Below are 20731 nucleotides of genomic sequence, written 5' to 3'. Positions count from 1 at the left end.
CACACCGTCGCTGAACATCGTCGTGTCTCACTAGCGTCTACTCGATTGAGAGGCCTAGCACAGACATGGTGGGTGGAGCTACAACGATCGAGAGAGCGGCATGGATTAGAGCGCGTACAGTCATGGGAGGAAATGCAAAGATTGATGCAGTCCAAATTCGTGCCTTCGGATCACGCCGAGCGAGCCTATAAGGAATACCTGACCCTGCGTCAAGGCTCCCGAACTGTAGCAGAGTACACTGCGGAGTTCCATCGTCTTTCCCTGCGTGTGCAGATCGAGGAAACAGCCCGCCAGCAGGTCACGAGGTACATTTCGGGTCTCCGTCCTGCTATCTCTGATGATTTTAGTTGTGTCACAGTTGAGACATTAGATCAGGCCAGCAGTTACGCCATGAACATCGAGGACAAGCTGAAAAGGAGGCAAGAATATAGGATTTCCCGTAGTGAACCCACCAGTCGACCTAAGTCGGGTTTCCCAACCAGGGGAGCAAGCTTCCCTAGTGATTCAAAGCCTAGAGCAGACTTTAGCAAACCTGACCAGTCAAGCCCAGCTTTCCACACCCGGTCCAAAGCCAAACCTAGTGAGTCGACCCTTCGTTGTTTTAGATGTCAGGAGTTAGGGCATGTCGCGTCTAAGTGTCCCACCGTGAGCAAGAACACATATCTTGTTGAAGGAATTGTAGAGTCCGCATCTGCGAGTGAGAGTGATAGTGACACCAAGTCATTAGTTGAAGACGAGGATGAGAGGGAAGTTATAGAGTTCGACGGTAACGTCGAAAGTTTGTTGTCAATCCGTCATGTGTTGACCACACCCCGAGAATCGGCCCCATCCAAATGGTTAAGGAATAACATTTTTATGACCCGGTGCAACTGTGAGGGTCACGCTTGTGATGTTATCATTGACACCGGAGCATGCGAGAACATGGTGTCTGAGAGTGTGGTTTCTACCTTGAAACTCAACACCGAGAAGTTGTCCCAACCCTATAAGATGGCCTGGTTCAAGAAAGGAAACGAGGTTCCCATCACTCAGCGATGCCTAGTCCGGTTTTCCATGGGGGAACACTACTACGATGAGGTGTGGCGTGATGTAGCCCCTATGCATGCGTGTCACATCCTTTTGAGACGTCCCTGGCAGTTTGATCGCCAGACAACTCACGATGGCCGCAAGAACACATACACTTTTATCTTTAATGGCCATAAGATAGTCCTTCTACCTATCAAGGAGACCGGCTTTCCCACAGTGGACAAACCTGAGCGAGTCCCCAGACTAGCAGGCCTCTCGTACCGGCTTTTCTTGAACCATTGTCAGGAAGATGGCTATTGTTATGCCCTGGTGGCAAAGCCCGTGATGAGTTCGTCAGTGTCCATTCCTGCGAACGTTGCCCCTCTTCTAGAGGAATTCCGCGACATTATGCCGGATGACCTACCTCATGGATTACCTTCGACAAGGGTAGTCCAGCATGCCATTGACTTTGTGCCAGGGTCGAGTCTACCCAACCTTCCCGCATATAGCATGAACCCCTCCGAGCATACCGAGTTATTAAGACAGGTTCAGGAATTAATGCAAAAGGGTTTCATTCGCAAGAGTGTTAGCCCTTGTGCAGTACCCGCCTTACTCACTCCTAAGAAAGATGGGTCCATGCGCATGTGTGTGGATAGTCGCGCAATCGATCGCATCATAGTCAAATATCGTTTTCCCATTCCCCGTTTGGACGATATGTTTGATATGTTATCTGGTGCCTCAATTTTCTCTAAAATAGATTTAAAAAGCGGGTATCACTAGATTCGTATACGGGAAGGGGGTGAGTGGAAAACGACATTCAAGACACGTGATGGATTGTACGAGTGGTTAGTCATGCCGTTTGGATTATCTAATGCCCCAAGTACCTTCATGAACATGATGACCCAAGTCCTGCGTCCGTGTATTGGGAAGTTTGTTGTTGTCTACTTTGACGATATTTTGACTTATAGTTCGTCATTGTTCGATCATTTGAGTCACCTGCGTCAAGTCTTAGAAATTTTGAGGAAGGAAAAATTGTATGACAATGCAAAAAAGTGTGAGTTTATGACGTCCAGTGTCGTGTTCTTAGGTTTTATTGTGTCATCCGATGGAGTCAAGGCCGACCCCACAAAAGTCCGCGCGATTGTCGATTGGCCTACCCCCAAGACATTATCTCATTTATAAGGAATTTGTCTTGTATACGGACCATGAAGCATTGAAGTATCTGAATAGTCAAAAGAAGTTGAGTGCTCGTCATGCCAAGTGGGTCAGCTTCTTGCAAGAGTACACATTTTCGCTTCGACATCAATCTGGTACCCTGAACAAGGTGGCTGACGCTCTTAGTAGGAAGAACAGCCTTTTGATGACTATGTCACTGCAGGTCATTGGTTTCGAACAATGCAAGGAATTATACCCCACAGACCCTGATTTTCACCAAGTCTGGGAAGAGTGCATCTCTTCAGATCGCACCCTCGACCCCCGTTTTTGTATTCATAATGGTTACCTCTTCCGTGGGAACAAATTATGTGTGCCCGATTTCTCCCTTAGGCTTCAGTTGATTTCTGAATTACATGAAGGAGGGTTAGCAGGGCATTTCGGGCATGATAAGACGTTCGCTCTGTTAGATGAACGATACTTTTGGCCCAAAATGCGCAAAGATGTTGTCAAGTTCATCCAAGGGTGTCATGTGTGTCAAGTGTCCAAGGGTCATCGTCAGAATAGTGGTCTGTATACTCCGTTACCCATTCCTGAACGGTCGTGGGAGCACGTATCCATGGATTTTATCGTGGGCCTCCCCAGAACACCACATCGTTTTGATTCAATTTTAGTCGTTGTTGACCGGTTCTCCAAAATGGCTATCTTTGTCCCGTGTAAGCGAACCACCGATGCCTCTTTAGTCGCGTCCTATTATTTCAAGGACGTTGCCCGCTTCCATGGACTACCCCACACAATCACTTCTGATCGTGACACGCGTTTTATGAGTCACTTTTGGAAATCGTTATGGCCCTGTTGAAGACTAAGCTTCAATTCAGTAGTGCGTATCACCCCCAGACCGATGGCCAAACCGAAGTTGTGAACCGCACCTTAGGAAATTTGTTACGGAGCCTAGTGGGGGAAAATGTCAAAACTTGGGACCTCGTATTGCCCGAAGCCGAGTTTGCATATAACAATTCCATTAACCGTTCTATTGGTAAATCTCCGTTCCAAGTAGTGTATGATCGGTCACCCACCCATGTCGTTGACCTAGCCCCTGTGTCAGATCTTTCAGCTCCAGCTCTGGATGCTTTTGATGTCGTCGAATATATGCGTGACATTCACAGACAAGTCCGTGCCAAACTTGTCGAAAGCTACGAGGCCTACAAAGCTTTTGTAGATCAGGGTCGTCGTGATGTCCACTTCCATGACGGTCAACTCGTCTGGGTGTATCTACGTCCAGAGCGTTTTTCTGTAGGCACCTATAGCAAATTAAGTCCTAAGAAGTATGGCCCTTTTAGGATCCTTCAGCGATTGGGTTCGAATGCCTACCTCCTTGAGCTGCCCGATGATTGGCATATTTCTCCTATTTTCAATATGGCTGATCTATATGCTTATTGTGGCAACAAGAAGTCGTCAGAGCCGACTTCTTCCCAACCAGGGGAGAATGATGCAGGGCAGGACCCGATTGGGCTCATCAGGCCACCCGATCCACCACAAAGGACAGATGAGCGGCTTCACGTGTATGACCCCCCTTGCAGGTACGGAGCCGCGACGCAGGGAGGTACCCCTGCGCACCTACTCCAGGCGTGGTGGAGTTCGCACGTCACAGAACCAGCAGCAGATGGAAGTTGACCCGGATCGCGGTTCGGATCCAAGTCTAGACCCGCGACCCGGGTCCAGTAAATAGCCTTTAAAGGGCCCACGCCTAGGGCTGCGTGGGGGGGATTGTTTTGAAAAGCTTCAGCCGTCATTTCTTTCTGTTCTTTTTTGCTTATTCCTTGTTACTTGCATTATGTTTCCTTCATTCCTTTACTATTGGTTGTTTTCCCCATTGATTATTGAAACTTATTGAGAATAATAAAGAATTTGGGCCACACCGATTCACGGTGGGCTTCTGTTTTCATTCCTCCTCCGACGTGGACTGCATCAGATATCAATAAGAATGTCTAAGGCACCTAATAGGTTTGTATCTTATGAATCATTCGAACCTCATTATAGAGCTTGTCTTGTGCCCATTCACTCATATGTAGAACCCTCCTCATATAATGAGGCTAAAAATGATCAAGAATGGACTAGTTTCGTGAACAATGAATTATAAGTTTTAGAAAAGGCAAAAACTTAGGAAAGATGAACGTGGGTTTACAAAGTTAAAACCAAAAGTGATGGAACATTAGAGAGGTATAAAGCTAGACTTGTAGCTAAAGAATATAGTCAAGAGTACGGTATCGACTACGAAGAGACATTTGCTCATGTTGCTCGTATGATTACTGTTAGAAGCCTCATTTCTATAGCTTCAATTAAAAAATAAAATATTTTTCAGATAGATGTTAAAAATGCCTTTTTAAATGACAATCTTAATAAGAAAGTTTATATGAAACCACCTCCAAGTTTAGAGTTAGCACATATAAGAGTTCTTTGTTTGTGAAAGGTTTTTTATGGCTTAAAACAAGCCCCTAAGGCTTGGTATGATCGATTTAGTACTATGATGACCTAACTAGGTTTTAAATCATATTATACTGACATTGCATTGTTTGTTAAGTCTTCTGATGCAGGGACTATCTTGTTGCTCAATGTGGATGACATGATTATCACAGAAGGAGATAAGAAGGGAGTTAGTCATATCAAAGATGTTCTCAAGTCTGATTTTGAGATGACAGATCTTAGTTTTTTACGTTACTTTCATGGTATTGAGGTGGCATATTCATCTTGTGGTTATTTTTTATCTCAGACTAAGTATGTTGTCAAGATAATATAGTGATCCGAGTTTTCTGATGAGAAAAGAATTGATACTCTAGATGTCATCAACGCAAAGATGAAGAAAGATAATCGAGAGCATGTAAAGAACCCAACTCCATATAGACAAATGATTGGAGCCCTATCTTATCTCTTTATTACTTGTCATGATATCGCTAATGATATTCATTTTGTTAGTCAATTTCAGCATGCTCCTACTATAATACACATGAGTGTTGTAATGAGGATTACTAGATATATTAAAAACACTATAAATTATGGATTATTTCTTTTATTTTTGTCTTCATTAGAAGTTATTGCATATTTTGATTTTGATTAGGGGAAAGATGTGAATGATAGACACTCAACCACCAGTTTGTGTATTTGTAGGTGATTCTCTAATTTCGCGGAGATATAAGAAACAACAAGAGGTGTCTCTTTCATCTATAAAAGCAAAGTATCGTGCCATGGCGACAACTACTTCTGAATTAGTATGATTGAGACAGTTGTTAGAAGACTTGGGAGTTCACACAGCAGAATCCTCAAGACTGTGTTGTAATAACAAGAGCACAATTTACATAGCGGGCAATCATACATTCTATGAAAGAACCAAACACATCAAAATGGATTGCCACCTATGTCACTGGGACTCTTCAACTAGGTGTCGCACCCGCACTCGATGCAGTCAACGCACCTAGGGTCATTCATGTCCAACTTTTGGACTATATATATATATATATTTTTTTTTTTTTGCCGCACCCCCGCACCCAAGTTTTTTGAAAGTGCCGCACCCCCGTACCTGCACCCGCACCCATATGACATAGATTGCCACTATATTCGTGAAGAATTTATAAAGAAGACTATCATGTTGCCATATGTCTCATTTGAGTATCAACTGGCAGACTTTTTCACCAAAGCGCTTCCGTCGCCTAGACTTCACTTCCTCCTTGGCAAACTGTCGTTGTTGCACAATGAGTTGGTGTTAAGAGATTGTACTCTCTTTGTGTGTGTGTGTATGTGTGTGTGTATTGTTGTGTATGTAAACTGAAATACCCATCAAGGGTATTTCAGTCATTTTCTATTGTAATAGGGGTCAGCCCATTAGGGGCTGACTTTATATTTTTTGTTTATTATTTTTTATGGTGAATATGAATTGGGACAGCCCAACTAGTCATTGGGACTAGCTCAAGGGTCATATTTATGATCGTTGAGGCCTAGCCCAACCTCTACCTGGACTGCCCCCTTTGTCTTATTCTTTAGTCTTCTTCTTTTGTCTTCTTCTTGTGTCTTCTCTTTTGTCTATATAAGGAGATCTTCCAATGCTTTTTCAAGCACTTTGTTAATGTGAAGCATATTATATTTTACTTGTGAGTTATAGTGTGATTCTCCTTGTGAGATTGTGTGGGTCCATAAGTGACCATTTTGCTTTTGTGATCCATTGTAGCCTTAGTGGCACTCTATTGTGATTTTGTTGGTTTTGTTACAATGCTCTTGCTAAGCTTGTTGTGAGCATTGAAGTAGATAATAGAAGAAAGGCACAAGCACATGCTGCATTCATCAGAGAAATATTGCTACAATTCATCCTTGACATCATCTTACATGGAGGCTGCAATAAAGGAAGATAATCATCGAGTTGAAGACCAATATATATCGGCAAAATATTGTGATATTATCACAACATTTTTGCAATATTAAAAAAAAAACTTATTTTTATATCATTTAAGATCAGTTTTTCTATTTTTTTGGTTTCTTTTGTATTTTAAAAACTTCTAAAACTTTTTCCTTTCTCTTTATTGCAACAAAATTAAGAGAAAACCTATTAATTTCCTATCTTATTATTATTATTTATATTTTTCAAGTTTTAAAGCTCCTAATATTTTCCCAAGAAAATCACTTTTGAAAATATCTTCCGGAAAACCCCTAGCAAGAGATTACCTTAAGATACATGTGACTATGGTATGTATAGAATCTATAGATAGATATAGGCTTTTGAGATCTGTAAGGACTTTGGTCCTAATGCTTCTCTAAATTTTAACTTTTGGCATGAATTATGATACCCCTTATGCATACAAATTTTGTTTCAGCGTTCATAGATTATAATGAACTAACTTTTTTGTAAGGATTATACTTATTAATGGCAATATCCCAAAACAGCGATGACCTGGAGTGGCAATACATCTTTTTTACTTTTAAAGAGATTTTATGACATGTTTTGTGGCTACATGATGTGCAGGGGTTTGTATCATTTTAAATGCCAAGTTGTAGGCCTTTCAAATGATTTTGTGGAACCATGTCGCTTGCCTCATATTCCAAGCAATGTATGTGTTAAGCTTCTTGGCAATCTGGAAAAAGCAACTACAAAAGTGAATGGACACGACTCGCCACACAGCCACCACAAGATGTAATCTTTGAAAAAGAACGTGAAATGTTCAATGAAGATGACTAATATGTTCTATACATTAATTATAATTGTAAGATTATATATAGTTGATGTTAATCGCTTAATGCATATCCATTTTTAATTGACGTTAATGCTAACTTTGATTATTTTCTATCGCAGCATATGAATTTGTTATAATTTTTATTTTTTGGGTTTTTTTTTAATTTTTAAATGAGTTCTAGGAACCAAAACCCAGCTCGACAACCCCTAATAGCATTACAGTTTTACTTTATCGGAACTCAGACCTCTCCTAGAGACCACCAAGTTCCCCATTTTCGCTACCTTCACAACAATGAGAACATCTTAAAACAGGGCCATTGTCTAGGCACCTATTTGAAGAGTGGATAGCATCCCTAAAACCAACACTGCTGACAGAACCTTCATCAGATAACATTACAAACCAACAAAAAGATGTCTGGACTTATCAACCTGTTTCATGTATCACAATAAGATGCACAGAAAACAATCTCAATAATAACAAATGGTAATACAAAGCAATCGACCAAATATTTAATCACACAAAATGACTTACGACAGAAGCTGATAAACAGCAGATGGCCTTGGACTAAAAGCAATGGCAGTAACAGCACCAGTATGACCCCTCAAGACAGATATTGGCATTCCATCAGGCAAGCGCCACTGTGATTACAAAATATTCAAAGTCAAATTTTAGAAAAGGCACAAGAAGTCTCTCCAATTAAAATGCAAATACTAGACAAAAAAGGAGCCTTACAACTCGAATAATGAAATCATTTGAAGCAGATGCCACCAAGGCGTTGTTTGAACTGACAGCCAAATCAGTAATGTCCCCCTGAAACCCAAGCTCCATATAATTTAATCCAAATGATATGATATGAACTATGGTCCAAGAACAGTAATTACTAAAGCAGCAGCAAACTCACTTCATGTCCACGACAGCTAGATAAGCAAAATGCAGTTTCCATGGACCATATCTTGACAAGACGGTCATCTGATCCAGTAATTACATACCGTCCTGATCGATCAAATATAGCTGCAAATTCATGAACACAATTTAAAAAGGCAAGAAAAAGAAAATTAATTAAAAAAGATCAGATTCCTTATCCCATGAAGCTATACTTTTCTCCAGACAAAATAGAACATGAGTTGATGCTTCTACAGCTTTATTTGCAGTGTTGTGTACAGGATCTCCAGGATTGCACATACTTTGTTTATGTGTACAAATGCTCAGACACAACCATTTGGAAAGTCCATCGTGGCAGAAGGGATTAGCATTCTTCTAATTACAAAAAAAATATGCAAATGACTACACAATCATATGCATGCAATACACAGATTTCACACTGAAGTTCACCTGTTATTCTCTTTCAAGGAATATCACCTACTAATGCTTATGATGGCACTAGCAATTTTATCCTCAGGTCTGTGTTGCTTTTCATATTTATACCTATTATGCAATATCATATCATTTGCACCTACAGTAAGAAACTCAAGATTAGGATACTTTGGATATTTACTATAGAATACCATACATCATCATCATCAAGCCTTATCCCAACTATGCGGGGTCTCTTTAACCTATGACCTTTAAATATTGCCTTATAAGGCTTCCCTCAAGTCCCCAAGGAGGAGCCTTAACCATTTCCTAACTACCACCTAGCTCTGCCGGTACTAGGCGCCTGATGCTAGTATAATGCCTGGACAAAGGAAAATGGTTGGCATCAAAAGCAATCAGCAGCGAGACTTCTGCCACATCCTATACGAATGAGTCTTTAAGGAACACATCAATATCTTACACTATAACTTTGTAGTTCTAAAATAGGAATATTGTAATCTTATTATAAAATTAAATGTGCTAAAAAAGAGCAAGAGAAAAGGGAAATATTTTCTTATTTCTAGGGAGTCAAAAAAGCATAAGTATTTTCCTTTTCTTCGTGGAGGTGTGGGAGTGTGTGTATATATATAGAGAGAAGGGGCCTGATAGTTTCCTACTATTTAAAAGTGCTTTGTTACAATTTAATTTTACATACCTAGGTTCTACATGAATAAAACCACCAAACAAACAAATTTAACCTATTTGACACATTATAATAAATGTATAAGGGTTATGAAACATGCCAAACTTAAAAGAAAAATGAAGTAACCTTGCAAATATTACGCAACAGTTTGTAATATTGAATAAGTAGGTGTATCAATTGCACCTCTAGTCATAGGTGTTAAAATGTAAAACTGTACATATATGTATATATAATAATATTATATTATTATATATATATAAATACATTTTTCATTTCTGTAATTTTTTTCCTTTATTTTTATTTTTTGTCTTTATGTCATCTAGTTCAATTTGAACTAGAATGACGGTTGCTAGTCAAGTCCTGTCCAGACTTGACTAGCAATAGAGCTGTTGGACTGACACATTCCAACAGCTCTAAATAGAGCTGTTGGACTGTGCCCAACAGCTCTATTGAGTCATCTTTCAGCTGTGTATATAAAGGGGTGCAGCCCCTCTTGTATTTTACTCCAATGCTTCTTAAGCAATTGGTTTTTCATATCAATAAAGAATATATTTTTATTTTTATTTTGTTTCCAGTTATACCCTTTTTAAGGGTTATGCTTTAGTGTCATTCTTGACACTTGCCCTTGTTAATCTAAGCTCGTGTTTCGAAGATCCCCCATTTCATTTCATGGTATCATGAGCCGCGGAAGTACTAAATCTTGAGGAAAAGCTGCCTCGGTTTCCGTGCCCGTTTGCAAAAGTGTTCGCCACTTGAAGAGAAGTGTTTTATCACTTCATTGGAGAAGATTTCACATCTTGTTGTATTGTTTTTTTTTTCTTTCTTTTTCATTTTCCTTCTTGTTTCTCTTCTATCCCTATTCTTTCTCTCCTTGTAATCGATGGATGACAATAATAAAGTCACCATCATGCCTATGAAACTAAGCGATACGAACTATGTAACATGGGCTTCAATCATGAAGCACCATATATGGGGAAAAGGCTTATGGGGGATTGTGGATGGTTCCGATTCGGAACTTAAGCTATCTCTTACTAAAAAAAAGGGAGATAAAGAGGTCCCTCTATCGGAAGAAGAGAAAATCAAGGCTATTGCCTCATACGAGAAGAAATGGAAAGAATGGAGAATATCTCATGCGAAGATAATGTCATGGCTTATCAATAGCATTGACATTAAAAAATGCTCAAGTCTTGCCAAATTTGATCATGCCGATAAGGCATGGGAATACCTTAAGAATATATATTCCCTTAAAGATATTGCACACGTGTGCAACCTCCAAGAAAAAGTTCGAATGATGACACAAGGAGACAAAACTATTCGTGAATATTACAATGGGTTGTCCGAACTTTGGGAAGAACTTTTCTTTTTAGAACCAAAGTGGCATTGTGCCGAAGACATCGAGCTTCGTCAGAAACAACTCGATGCTGAACATTTTTACCTGTTTATCACTGGATTAAGGCCGGAATTTGAAACCACTAAATCGGCCCTACTTCACCGGGGAAAAATTCCTTCTATTGTTGAAACTATTGAAGAGTTAACAATGGAAGAAAATCGTCTCCGGAAAGGTTCTTTAAAAATTGAAGATGATTCCGTTTTAGCCTTGTCTAGACCAGGGAATCATGTTCGATCATATAGGCCTCCTCACTTTAACCGACAAAATGGTGACTATGATAAGAAGAAAGTTATTTGTAATCACTGTCATGAACCGGGACACTACAGGCCACAATGTCCCAAACTTAAGGAGCTGAGAGAAAAAAGAGCTGCAATTGCTTGATCGGAGCCTAAAGATCAGGATGCACCAGTTTCCCTGGCCCAACTAATGGAGATTCTTCAGCCTCTCATCAAAGGTGCCTCTTCCTCATCTGAAGCTTCAACCGGCGCAGCAGCCTCATCTTTTTCTGATCTAGGTAAAATTTCTTGGCTTCTTGACTCTGGTGCATCTTTTCATATGACCCCAAATAATCAAAGTCTATCCAAATATGTTAAAAATAAAACAAGTGTGTCAAAGGTCTTTACTGCTGATGGGATTTCTCTTGAAATAGAAGGAATAGGAAATTTTGAAAAAATTTATAAAACAAAAAAAAATTTTATTCCAGAAATTAGACATGTTCCCAAATTAAATTTAAATCTTTTATATGTATCTCAAATTTCTGATTATGGGTGTAATATTTCTTTTTCTTCTCATGGTTGTTGGGTACAGGATCGCCAGTCAGGCAAGCTGATTGGGGAAGGCCATAGAGAAGGAGGACTCTATTACATGGATTTTTTGGAAATACCGAAGAAAGCTTTTTGTTATAATATTCAAAAAATAGAGTTGGAACTGTGGCATAAGAGACTTGGTCACCCACATATAGCCAAAATCCAACATTTTCCAAATCTAGGGAAATTTTGTAACTCTGAATCATTTGATTGTAAAGATTGTATTCTCGGCAAAATGAAAAAATTACCATTTCAGAACAGAACCTTTTTCTCTTCAAGACTACTTGAACTAATACACTCGGATGTTTGGGGTCCTGCACCAGTAATTTCTAAAGGAGGATTTGTTTACTATGTTATTTTTGTCGATGATTTCTCCCGACATACGTGGATGTACTTTCTCAAACATAAGTCTGAAGTATTTTCATACTTTCAAACTTTTCATAATATGGTTAAAAACAAGTTTCAAAATGATATTACTATTTTTCGCACAGATTTAGGGGGAAAGTTTTTATCCACAGATTTTCAAAATTATCTTAAATTGCATGGCATCACACATCAAAGATCTTGTCCTTATACACCTCAACAAAATGGACTGGCAGAACGAAAACATCGCCATATTATAGAAACCACTAGAACTTTATTAATAGCAAATCAAGTCCCTAAAGACTTTTGGGCAGAAGCTGCCTTAACCTATCTCATTAATAGGATGTCAACTTCTTCGTTACAAAATATCACTCCCATTGAAAAACTTATGAACATTTCTCGAGACTACTCTAGACTAAGAATATTTGGGTGCAAATGTTTCATATTTACTGACAAAAATGATAAACTTTCCCCTCGTGCGATTCTCTGTGCCTTTTTAGGATATGCTGAAAACCAGAAAGGTTATAGATGTTTTGACTTCAAAAATAATAAATTATATGTGTCTAGAAATGTTTCCTTTCTTGAAAAGGAGAGCTTCTTTGATTTTAGAAAATTAAAAGACGTCACTGAGTACTCCTTTTTGCTAGATCTAACATCAACATCTGATGAATATGACATTGACTGTAATTTTGATGATGATCAAAGAATTATTGATCTTAATGTTGAAAATGAAGAAGTTCATAGAGATACTAGTATTCAATATTCCAGGCGATAAGAGTCTAATCCTCCATGTGCACTTGAGAAATATTCTAACATTCCAACTAGACAATCATCCCGAATCTCGAGGCCTCCAGGAAAGTTTGTATCATACGAGTCTTTCTCACCCACATATAGGGCAGTTATTGCATTAATTCACTCATATGAAGAACCATCCACATATTTTCAAGCAAAAAATGATATCAAATTGATAGAAGCCATGAAAGCTGAATTAGATGCACTTGAAAAGGCTTCTACATGGAATATTCAAGATCTTCCTCCAGGGAAGAAAACTATAGGATGTCGATGGGTTTATAAAATTAAAACCAAGAGTGATGGTACTCTTGAAAGATATAAAGCCCGTTTAGTAGCCAAAGGTTAAGCCCAAGAATATGGGATTGATTATGAAGAAACCTTTGCTCCGGTGGCTCGTATGACTACTGTCCGAACCTTAATTGCCTTAGCTTCTATCAAAAAATGGTCTATTTTTCAAATGGATGTCAAAAATGCTTTTTTAAATGGAAAGCTAGTTGAAGAAGTATATATGGAACCCCATCTTGGTCTAAGTATTCCTAAGGGTAAAGTCCTTCGCTTAGAAAAAGCTCTTTATGGACTTAAACAAGCACCAAAAGCTTGGTATGATAGGTTTAGTCGTGTTATGATTGATATTGGTTTTCAATTCTGTTTAACTGACACTGCTTTGTTTATTAAGAATTCTGATGCAGGGATCATTGTGCTTCTTCTCTATGTGGATGATATGATCATCACCGGAAGCGATAAACAGGGAGTTGAAACAATCAAAACACTTCTTAAATCTCATTTTGAAATGACTGATTTGGGCTTGTTGAGATATTTTTTAGGCATTGAAGTTGCTTATTCTCCTAGAGGATATTTATTATCTCAGACTAAATTTGCTTTTGATATTGTTTTCAGGTCTGATATTACTGATGATAAGAAAGTTGACGCTCCAGAAGTTGTTAATGTTAAAATGAAGATTGATGATGGAGAACTTCTTGCAGACCCTACTCCTTACAGACAGCTTGTCGGGGCACTTTCCTATCTATCCATTACCAGACCAGATATAGCACATATTGTTCATACAGCAAGTCAATTTCAACATGCTCCTACTTCTGTTCATATGGGAGCAGTTATACGTATTATCAGATACATCAAGTCCTCTCTTTCACGAGGACTTTTCTTATCTTCCTCCTCTTCTCTTGATTTAATTGCATATACTGATGCTGATTGGGGAGGTGATCCCAATAACAGACACTCAACCACTGGCTTTTGTGTCTTTTTAGGGGAATCATTAATCTCGTAGAGGTGTAAAAAGCAGCAGAAGGTATCTCTCTCATCCACCGAAGCTGAATACAGAGCCATGGCAACCACGACCATGGAAGTAGTTTGGCTCCGACGACTGCTTGCTGACATGGGAGCTGAAGCAACAAAGGCTTCACAAATGTGTTGTAACAACAAAAGTGCGATCTACATTGCCAGTAACAGAACATTCCACGAACGCACCAAACACATCGAAATGGATTGTCACTACGTCAGAGAGGAATATCTACACGGGATAATTGATCTGCCATATGTCACTTCAGAATATCAGTTAGCAGACTTCTTTACAAAGCCTCTCGCTGCTCCCCGATTTCACTTTCTCTTAGACAAACTTTCGCTCATTGTACCGTAAGTTTGAGGGGGAGTGTTAAAATGTAAAACTGTACATATATGTATATATAATAATATTATATATATATATATAAATACATTTTTCATTTCTGAAATTTTTTTCCTTTATTTTTATTTTTTGTCTTTATGTCATCTAGTTCAATTTGAACTAGAATGACGGTTGCTAGTCAAGTCCTGTCCAGACTTGACTAGCAATAGAGCTGTTGGACTGACACATTCCAACAGCTCTAAATAGAGCTGTTGGACTGTGCCCAACAGCTCTATTGAGTCCTCTTTCAGCTGTGTATATAAAGGGGTGCAGCCCCTCTTGTATTTTACTCCAATGCTTCTTAAGCAATTGGTTTTTCATATCAATAAAGAATATATTTTTATTTTTATTTTGTTTCCAGTTATACCCTTTTTAAGGGTTATGCTTTAGTGTCATTCTTGACACTTGCCCTTGTTAATCTAAGCTCGTGTTTCGAAGATCCCCCATTTCATTTCAATAGGATTTATGAGCATTACAGCTAGGGCTGCACAATAAGCTGATCTAAATCAGGCTTGATCCGTTTAAGCTCGGCTAGAATTTGTTCAAAAAAATAAACAAACCGAGCTTGAACAAATGCTTAGGCTCGATAGACACAAATGGATTGAGCTTGAACAGGCAATTGAGCTCAGTTAAGCTTGATTAGCTCGATTAAGCTTGGTTCATATAGTTAATAACGGGTCTAGATTTGGTATATGTAAATATTTTGTTGACAATACATGAAACAAGTAACATTTCAGCCTAAACGGTAAGGTGTTGGGTTTCATTAAGGAGAGTTGAGTTCAAATCCCAGCGGCATTACTTCTGATTTTTTTTTTTAAGTAGTGATATTCAGCTTGAGCCGAGCTTAGCTTGAGCTTGACCCGAACTGATCACAGACGCATGCTGTTCAAGCTTGGCTCAATCTCAAGCCGAGCTTGAACAGCCAGTTTTAGGAGCTGTGTTTGAGACAGCTTGAGCTCGGTTAGAACCCACCTCATCGGCAGCCCTAATTACAGCAGATGTTATTCCTCGCCATCTATTTATTTTGACATCTGCATTAAGACAAGCAATGTTAAAAACTCACTGAGTCAACCCAATGACTCGGGCATTTACTGGGTCAACCCAGTGAATGACCCGGAAAACACGATTGAGTCATGGGCTTACTCGGCCGAGTCAGCCGAGTTTTGGCATGACTCAGCCAAGTGATACATACATACATATATAACTACATATAAAAATACTATGTATCTTATATATAAAAAGATAGCTATACATATATTAATAAAATTATACAATAAACATATTATTCAAAAATCATATAATGCATATCATATAGAATATATTAGTAAGATACTATAAAATATACATAGTATATACATATGTTTACATATTTTATATGAAATATGAAGTTGACATCACCCAGCCGAGTCACGAGTCACTGGATTTTAAAACTATGATCAAAAGTCCTACCATGCTTCCCAAATGTTTCATTATTCATTTATTGCTTTTTACTTAAGTCCACATTTCTAAAATCAATTATTGATCCTAGTTTGCTCCCGAGCAATCTTAATATGATCCTGTACTCTTGATGCCCTTCTTTCCTTGCATTTGATTCTAAAGTTAGATAAAACAGGATTTGCACTCCTACAAGGAGAAATGCAGGAAAATTCCCACGAGGCTTCTGCAGTCTAAAGGTGAAAAGAAGAAGGATCAAGCAGATTTTATTCTCCCACTACCGAAAGGAAACCAAGCAGCTGTTTTAACACCATTTCAAAGCTTCAAAAAAGCCTATGGTAAAATATTAAAGCGAAGTACCATGACAAGTTTGTTTGCTTATCTTTAATGAAACTGAATATCTGTTACACAACAAGCAAAATGCAAGAGTGAAAAGCTTCACTGAACAAAAGGAGATTGAAACAACTGTAAGCTTCGATTCAAATCCACGAGCAAGAACCCTCTATACAAACAAATAACGCTAACCAAGTATCACAAATATCCATAAGACAAACTTTTGAGACAATTTGGATTTTAATGCATTCCCATCATCTTAAACATGGAAAAGTTATTGCACACTGAAAAGATAGTATAACATAGATAATGTCAATACATGCATACTAAAAAGGTACTATACTATATATAATATCAATAAGTCGACTTTGAAAAGCAATTATGAAAGAGCAAGAGAAAGTGATAAAGAGAAGAGGGAGATTTCAGTTATTAAAGGCTGTAAGATAGACAATCAAAGAGGGTGTGAGAAGGTCATCCCCTTAAGGTGATGCCTGGCATGGGGCTATGATCCTCGATCCAATGGAATACAAGCAAGCCCAATATCAACACTGGGGATCAGGATAATTGATCCCCGATAATCTCCAAGAGAGAGAGGTGTGTACGCATGATTTTACATCAGGTAAGAGACCTCTCAACAGAAACCATCTTCCAGTGCTATGGCTGATCATAACCTAATCTTTCAAGGAGCCTCAGATGCCTCAAATGCAGATCCTGTCAGCAACATGATAACTCAAATTTGATTGCTTCACTGGTAAAAACCAATACATACCAAATCTATCATGCAATTGTGCCCCTCCTTCCAAAGCCTCTTCACATTTTCATGAGAGAGAGTTGTAACAAAATGTTGTGTCATAACTAAGTACTGAAACCCATACCCAATACCAGAAGCCATAGCCAAGAAAGGCAAAAGCCAAGTCGAGACCTACAAAGGAAAGAGTTTTTTTCATAGTTTAAAACCCAATGACTCATCACTCTGCTCGTTATGGATTGACTCGTGAATCGGCTGGGTTTGGGTGGGTCATGCCAACTTTATATTTTATATAAAATATGTAAACATATGTATATACTATGTATATTTTACAGTATATTACTAATATACTGTATATAATATGCATTATATGATATTTTTATAATATGTTTATTGTATAAATTTATTAATGTGTATAACTGTCTTTTTATATGTAAGATACATAATATTTATATATGTAGTTCATGCCAACGAATTTTGTTTCATTCCGGGTCATTCACTGGGTTGACCCAGTAAATGACTGAGTTAATCGAGTCACTGGGAAGCATTGGTTCTTTCTGTGCGGGTTCTCATTCTATATCATCCCTAATTCATAACTTAACAGTCAATTAACAACCCCAGCATGATAGACTATCAACCATCAATAGACAGTGAATGGCTTTCCTTCTCTTCCATTACACAAGATGAATTCTCACATCAAGATATGTTGTGAATCCAACAGATTGAAGACCCTACATATTGATGGTTGGCAAAATTCTAGCCAATCATCAATGAGAATCTGTACCCCCAAAAGAGAATCTGTTGGGATGGCGAGGCTATCCGACAAATTCGAACAGACAAACCACCCCATTAGGTTGTCAAAAGCGCTAGTTGGTGCCCCCTAACAGGCCTAGTCAAGGACTAGGCAGGACTAGTCAACCTAGTCAAAACCCAAAAGAAAAAAAAAACAAATCGCAGAAATTACAATAAATATGAAATAAAAAACATATTAAACACAAGTTATAGTTATATCTATCAAAAACAAACACACAGACACACATATGTAAATGACATGTTTATATCTATGAAATATTGATCTAAAAACATACATATATATCTCTGTGAATAACAGAAATAAAAATGCATATATTTGTTTTTCATACATACGTACATACATAAATATATATGTGCATGTATCTGTGTGTGTGTGTAAAAAAGATATATCTGTATATATCTGTGAAAAACACACACAAACAGACATATATACATACATGTATATAGGGAATATATTTGGGACAGTTGATTGTAAATACATTCGACCTAGAAAATAGGTGGAACCCTTTTTCTATATTTTTTTCTCACATCTAACACCATAGATGAAATCTACATGTTTTTATTAGTGGGAACCGGCTTTTGGATCGCTGGAATCCGACCTGTATACAGGTTTTTCAGCGACCCAAAAATCAATAGCTATCAATGCATCGATTTTTTACAACTAATAAAAACACATTTTTTCATCAAGAAACTTGCATCATGAGATTCAAACTTGATTGTAGGTACGATCGATTATAGTAAATATAATATATATATATATATTATAAATATATTTATTTGTTTGTTTGTTTTTATTTATATATACATACAAACATACATACTAGGGCCACTAGAATATGAGAACTAGAGTGTGCATGCCTTTTGTGCAAATCTGAACCTGCAGATGAGTTCAGCGTGGTCCATTTACTAGGAATTGACTATCGGATCATGCTTTTTCAACAAAAAAAAACATGAATTTTGAAGCTTGAATATTTAGGAAAATTCTGAGCCATTGATTTTCAATAGAAGAAGAAGAAGAACAAAGAAAAAGAAGAAGAGGAAGAAAGAAGAAGAAAAGTAGAGTAAGAAAAAAGAAAAGGGAAGATGGGGTGCAAGGAAGAAGAAGAAAGGAAAACATGAGGAAGAAGAAAAACATACATTGCTCATGCTTCCACCCTCTCAGCCTTCTTCCTCAGTTTAATGCTGCAGCAGAGAGAGAGAGAGAAAGAAGACTTTCCCTTTATATTTGCCCTATATTTTAAACAGTCACCTATGTCGTTCAAGGTAATTTTTCAGGGTTTTCTCGAGAAAATCTCGTGAAGCTTTAAAAAATTGAAAAAACATAAATGATAATAATAAAGATAGGAAAGTAATAGGTTCTCTATTTTTTCTTGCAAAAAAACATAAAGAAACAAGTTTTAAAAGTTTTTAAAATACAAAAGAAACCGAAAAATAGAAAAACTGAGCTTAAAATATATATAAATAAGAATTTTTACAAACAAAATTATTGTGATAATATCGTGCTATTTTCATTTTGGCGATATTTTGATAATATTGTGATATTTTGCCAATATTATCAGCCAGCTGAAAATGGAGATAATATTGCGATATTTTCAAAATATCAGTGATATGACACTAATTATAAAAGGCAGTCAAATGCAAGTTGACCAAGCTTGGGCCTGGTCAACTTAGTAAAAAGAAAAGACTATAATGCCCCCGCTTTCCTAGGCGGGAACAAATTAGGCAGCAACTTGTCAGCCTTGTTAGCGCTTAGGCAGCTAGGGCCCACCTCTTCGGTGCATGGGCATAGGTAGTGGGGTTAAGCTTGCCCGCCTAGGCCACCTAACAAGCTCCTAGGTGCTGATTTTGACAACTAAGCCACCTCTGCCTGCTCCTTTACCGAGTAAAACGGTCCTGCTACATTTAGACTAGGAACTAGGAAGTTAACAACTCTTTATCATTGATCTTTGTAGACATAGGTACACATTGCAAAGTCACAAACGTTGACCAAAACTTCCTTCCCTCCTACACTACAAACATTTCAAATATGGATTTTTTTAACACTAGCCCAATATCGAAAAGTTCCCTAACCATTCAATTTGACTAGATTCACTCCTTATCCATAACAATTTAAAAAGACCCTTTTTGTCTTCGTGCCTTTGATATTTTTACCTCCCTTGATTCATCTACCACTTTCGACAAAAATCACATTGTTCCTTCCCAAAGACCATGTCCAGACATTGCCACCCGCCTCTTGAATTCCAACCTATTAACCACAATGTCTCCTCCCCCATATTCTTACACCACCCCAACCCTAAAAGAAAAATAAAATACGGGACCAAACCATGGCACAAACCCAGGTACCTTGGAGCAGTGACATCTTCACTAAGATGTTAACAGAATCCCTGGCTAGCAATGCATAATCAAGCATAGCCAACTTTCAAACATGTCACTAGGTGTTTGGATATGGATGGGCATAACCTCAGACCTTTTGGGCAATCAAAGAGGACTAGTTATAGAAGGCTCATGTCAAAAAACTAGGAAAATAAAGACAACAATGGAGAGAACAGGACCCCTATTACAAGAGCTTTGTGCCCTTTGAGAAATGGGCACTTCCTAAGGCATCTCCAGATATAGGAGAGGCATCAAGGTCTAACTTGATATTGATGCAGTGACGATCAAAAGCATGAAATATAAGCAAACTCGATAAGCAAAGACAAAAATTCCCCTAGATATTTTGATTCAAGAAGGTAATTTCAATGTTATGTGCATCTCTAAGATAAAGATTGAGGGGGTGAACCTTGAATATATCAATCTTATTTGAAAATGTCTAATTATTGAATTCACAAAGCTATCAAAAGGTCCATTATTCTAGCCAGTTACAAGTAGAGGAAATTAGAAAATAAGGAGTATGGCTAGTTATGCCCTCGCTCAAATTGTTTCTCATTGCTTCATAACTTCTTATACTAAATAAAAAAGAAAAATAAGAATACATAACTTGAAAGCAGTTTCCTTGACATAGTACA

General features: G+C 38.0%; 1 protein-coding gene across 2 annotated transcripts in view; it reads right to left on the bottom strand.

Annotated features, from left to right (window-relative positions):
* Positions 1-20731, bottom strand: part of LOC149814727 (uncharacterized) — a 109655-nt gene that overhangs the window by 53318 nt on the left and 35606 nt on the right. For both annotated transcript variants that reach the window (XM_089988489.1, XM_089988487.1), the window contains exons 5-7: positions 8272-8381; positions 8103-8180; positions 7902-8008 (exon numbers count right to left, since the gene is read on the bottom strand). In XM_089988489.1, coding sequence (XP_089844615.1) covers positions 7902-8008; positions 8103-8180; positions 8272-8381 — 295 coding nt within the window. The remainder of the gene's footprint in view (positions 1-7901; positions 8009-8102; positions 8181-8271; positions 8382-20731) is intronic.

The sequence above is a fragment of the Nuphar pumila genome, chromosome 15 (genome assembly GCF_984573655.1).
Source record: "Nuphar pumila chromosome 15, dmNupPumi1.hap1.1, whole genome shotgun sequence".
Classification (NCBI taxonomy): domain Eukaryota; kingdom Viridiplantae; phylum Streptophyta; class Magnoliopsida; order Nymphaeales; family Nymphaeaceae; genus Nuphar; species Nuphar pumila.
This window is presented reverse-complemented; position numbering and strand designations above follow the sequence as displayed.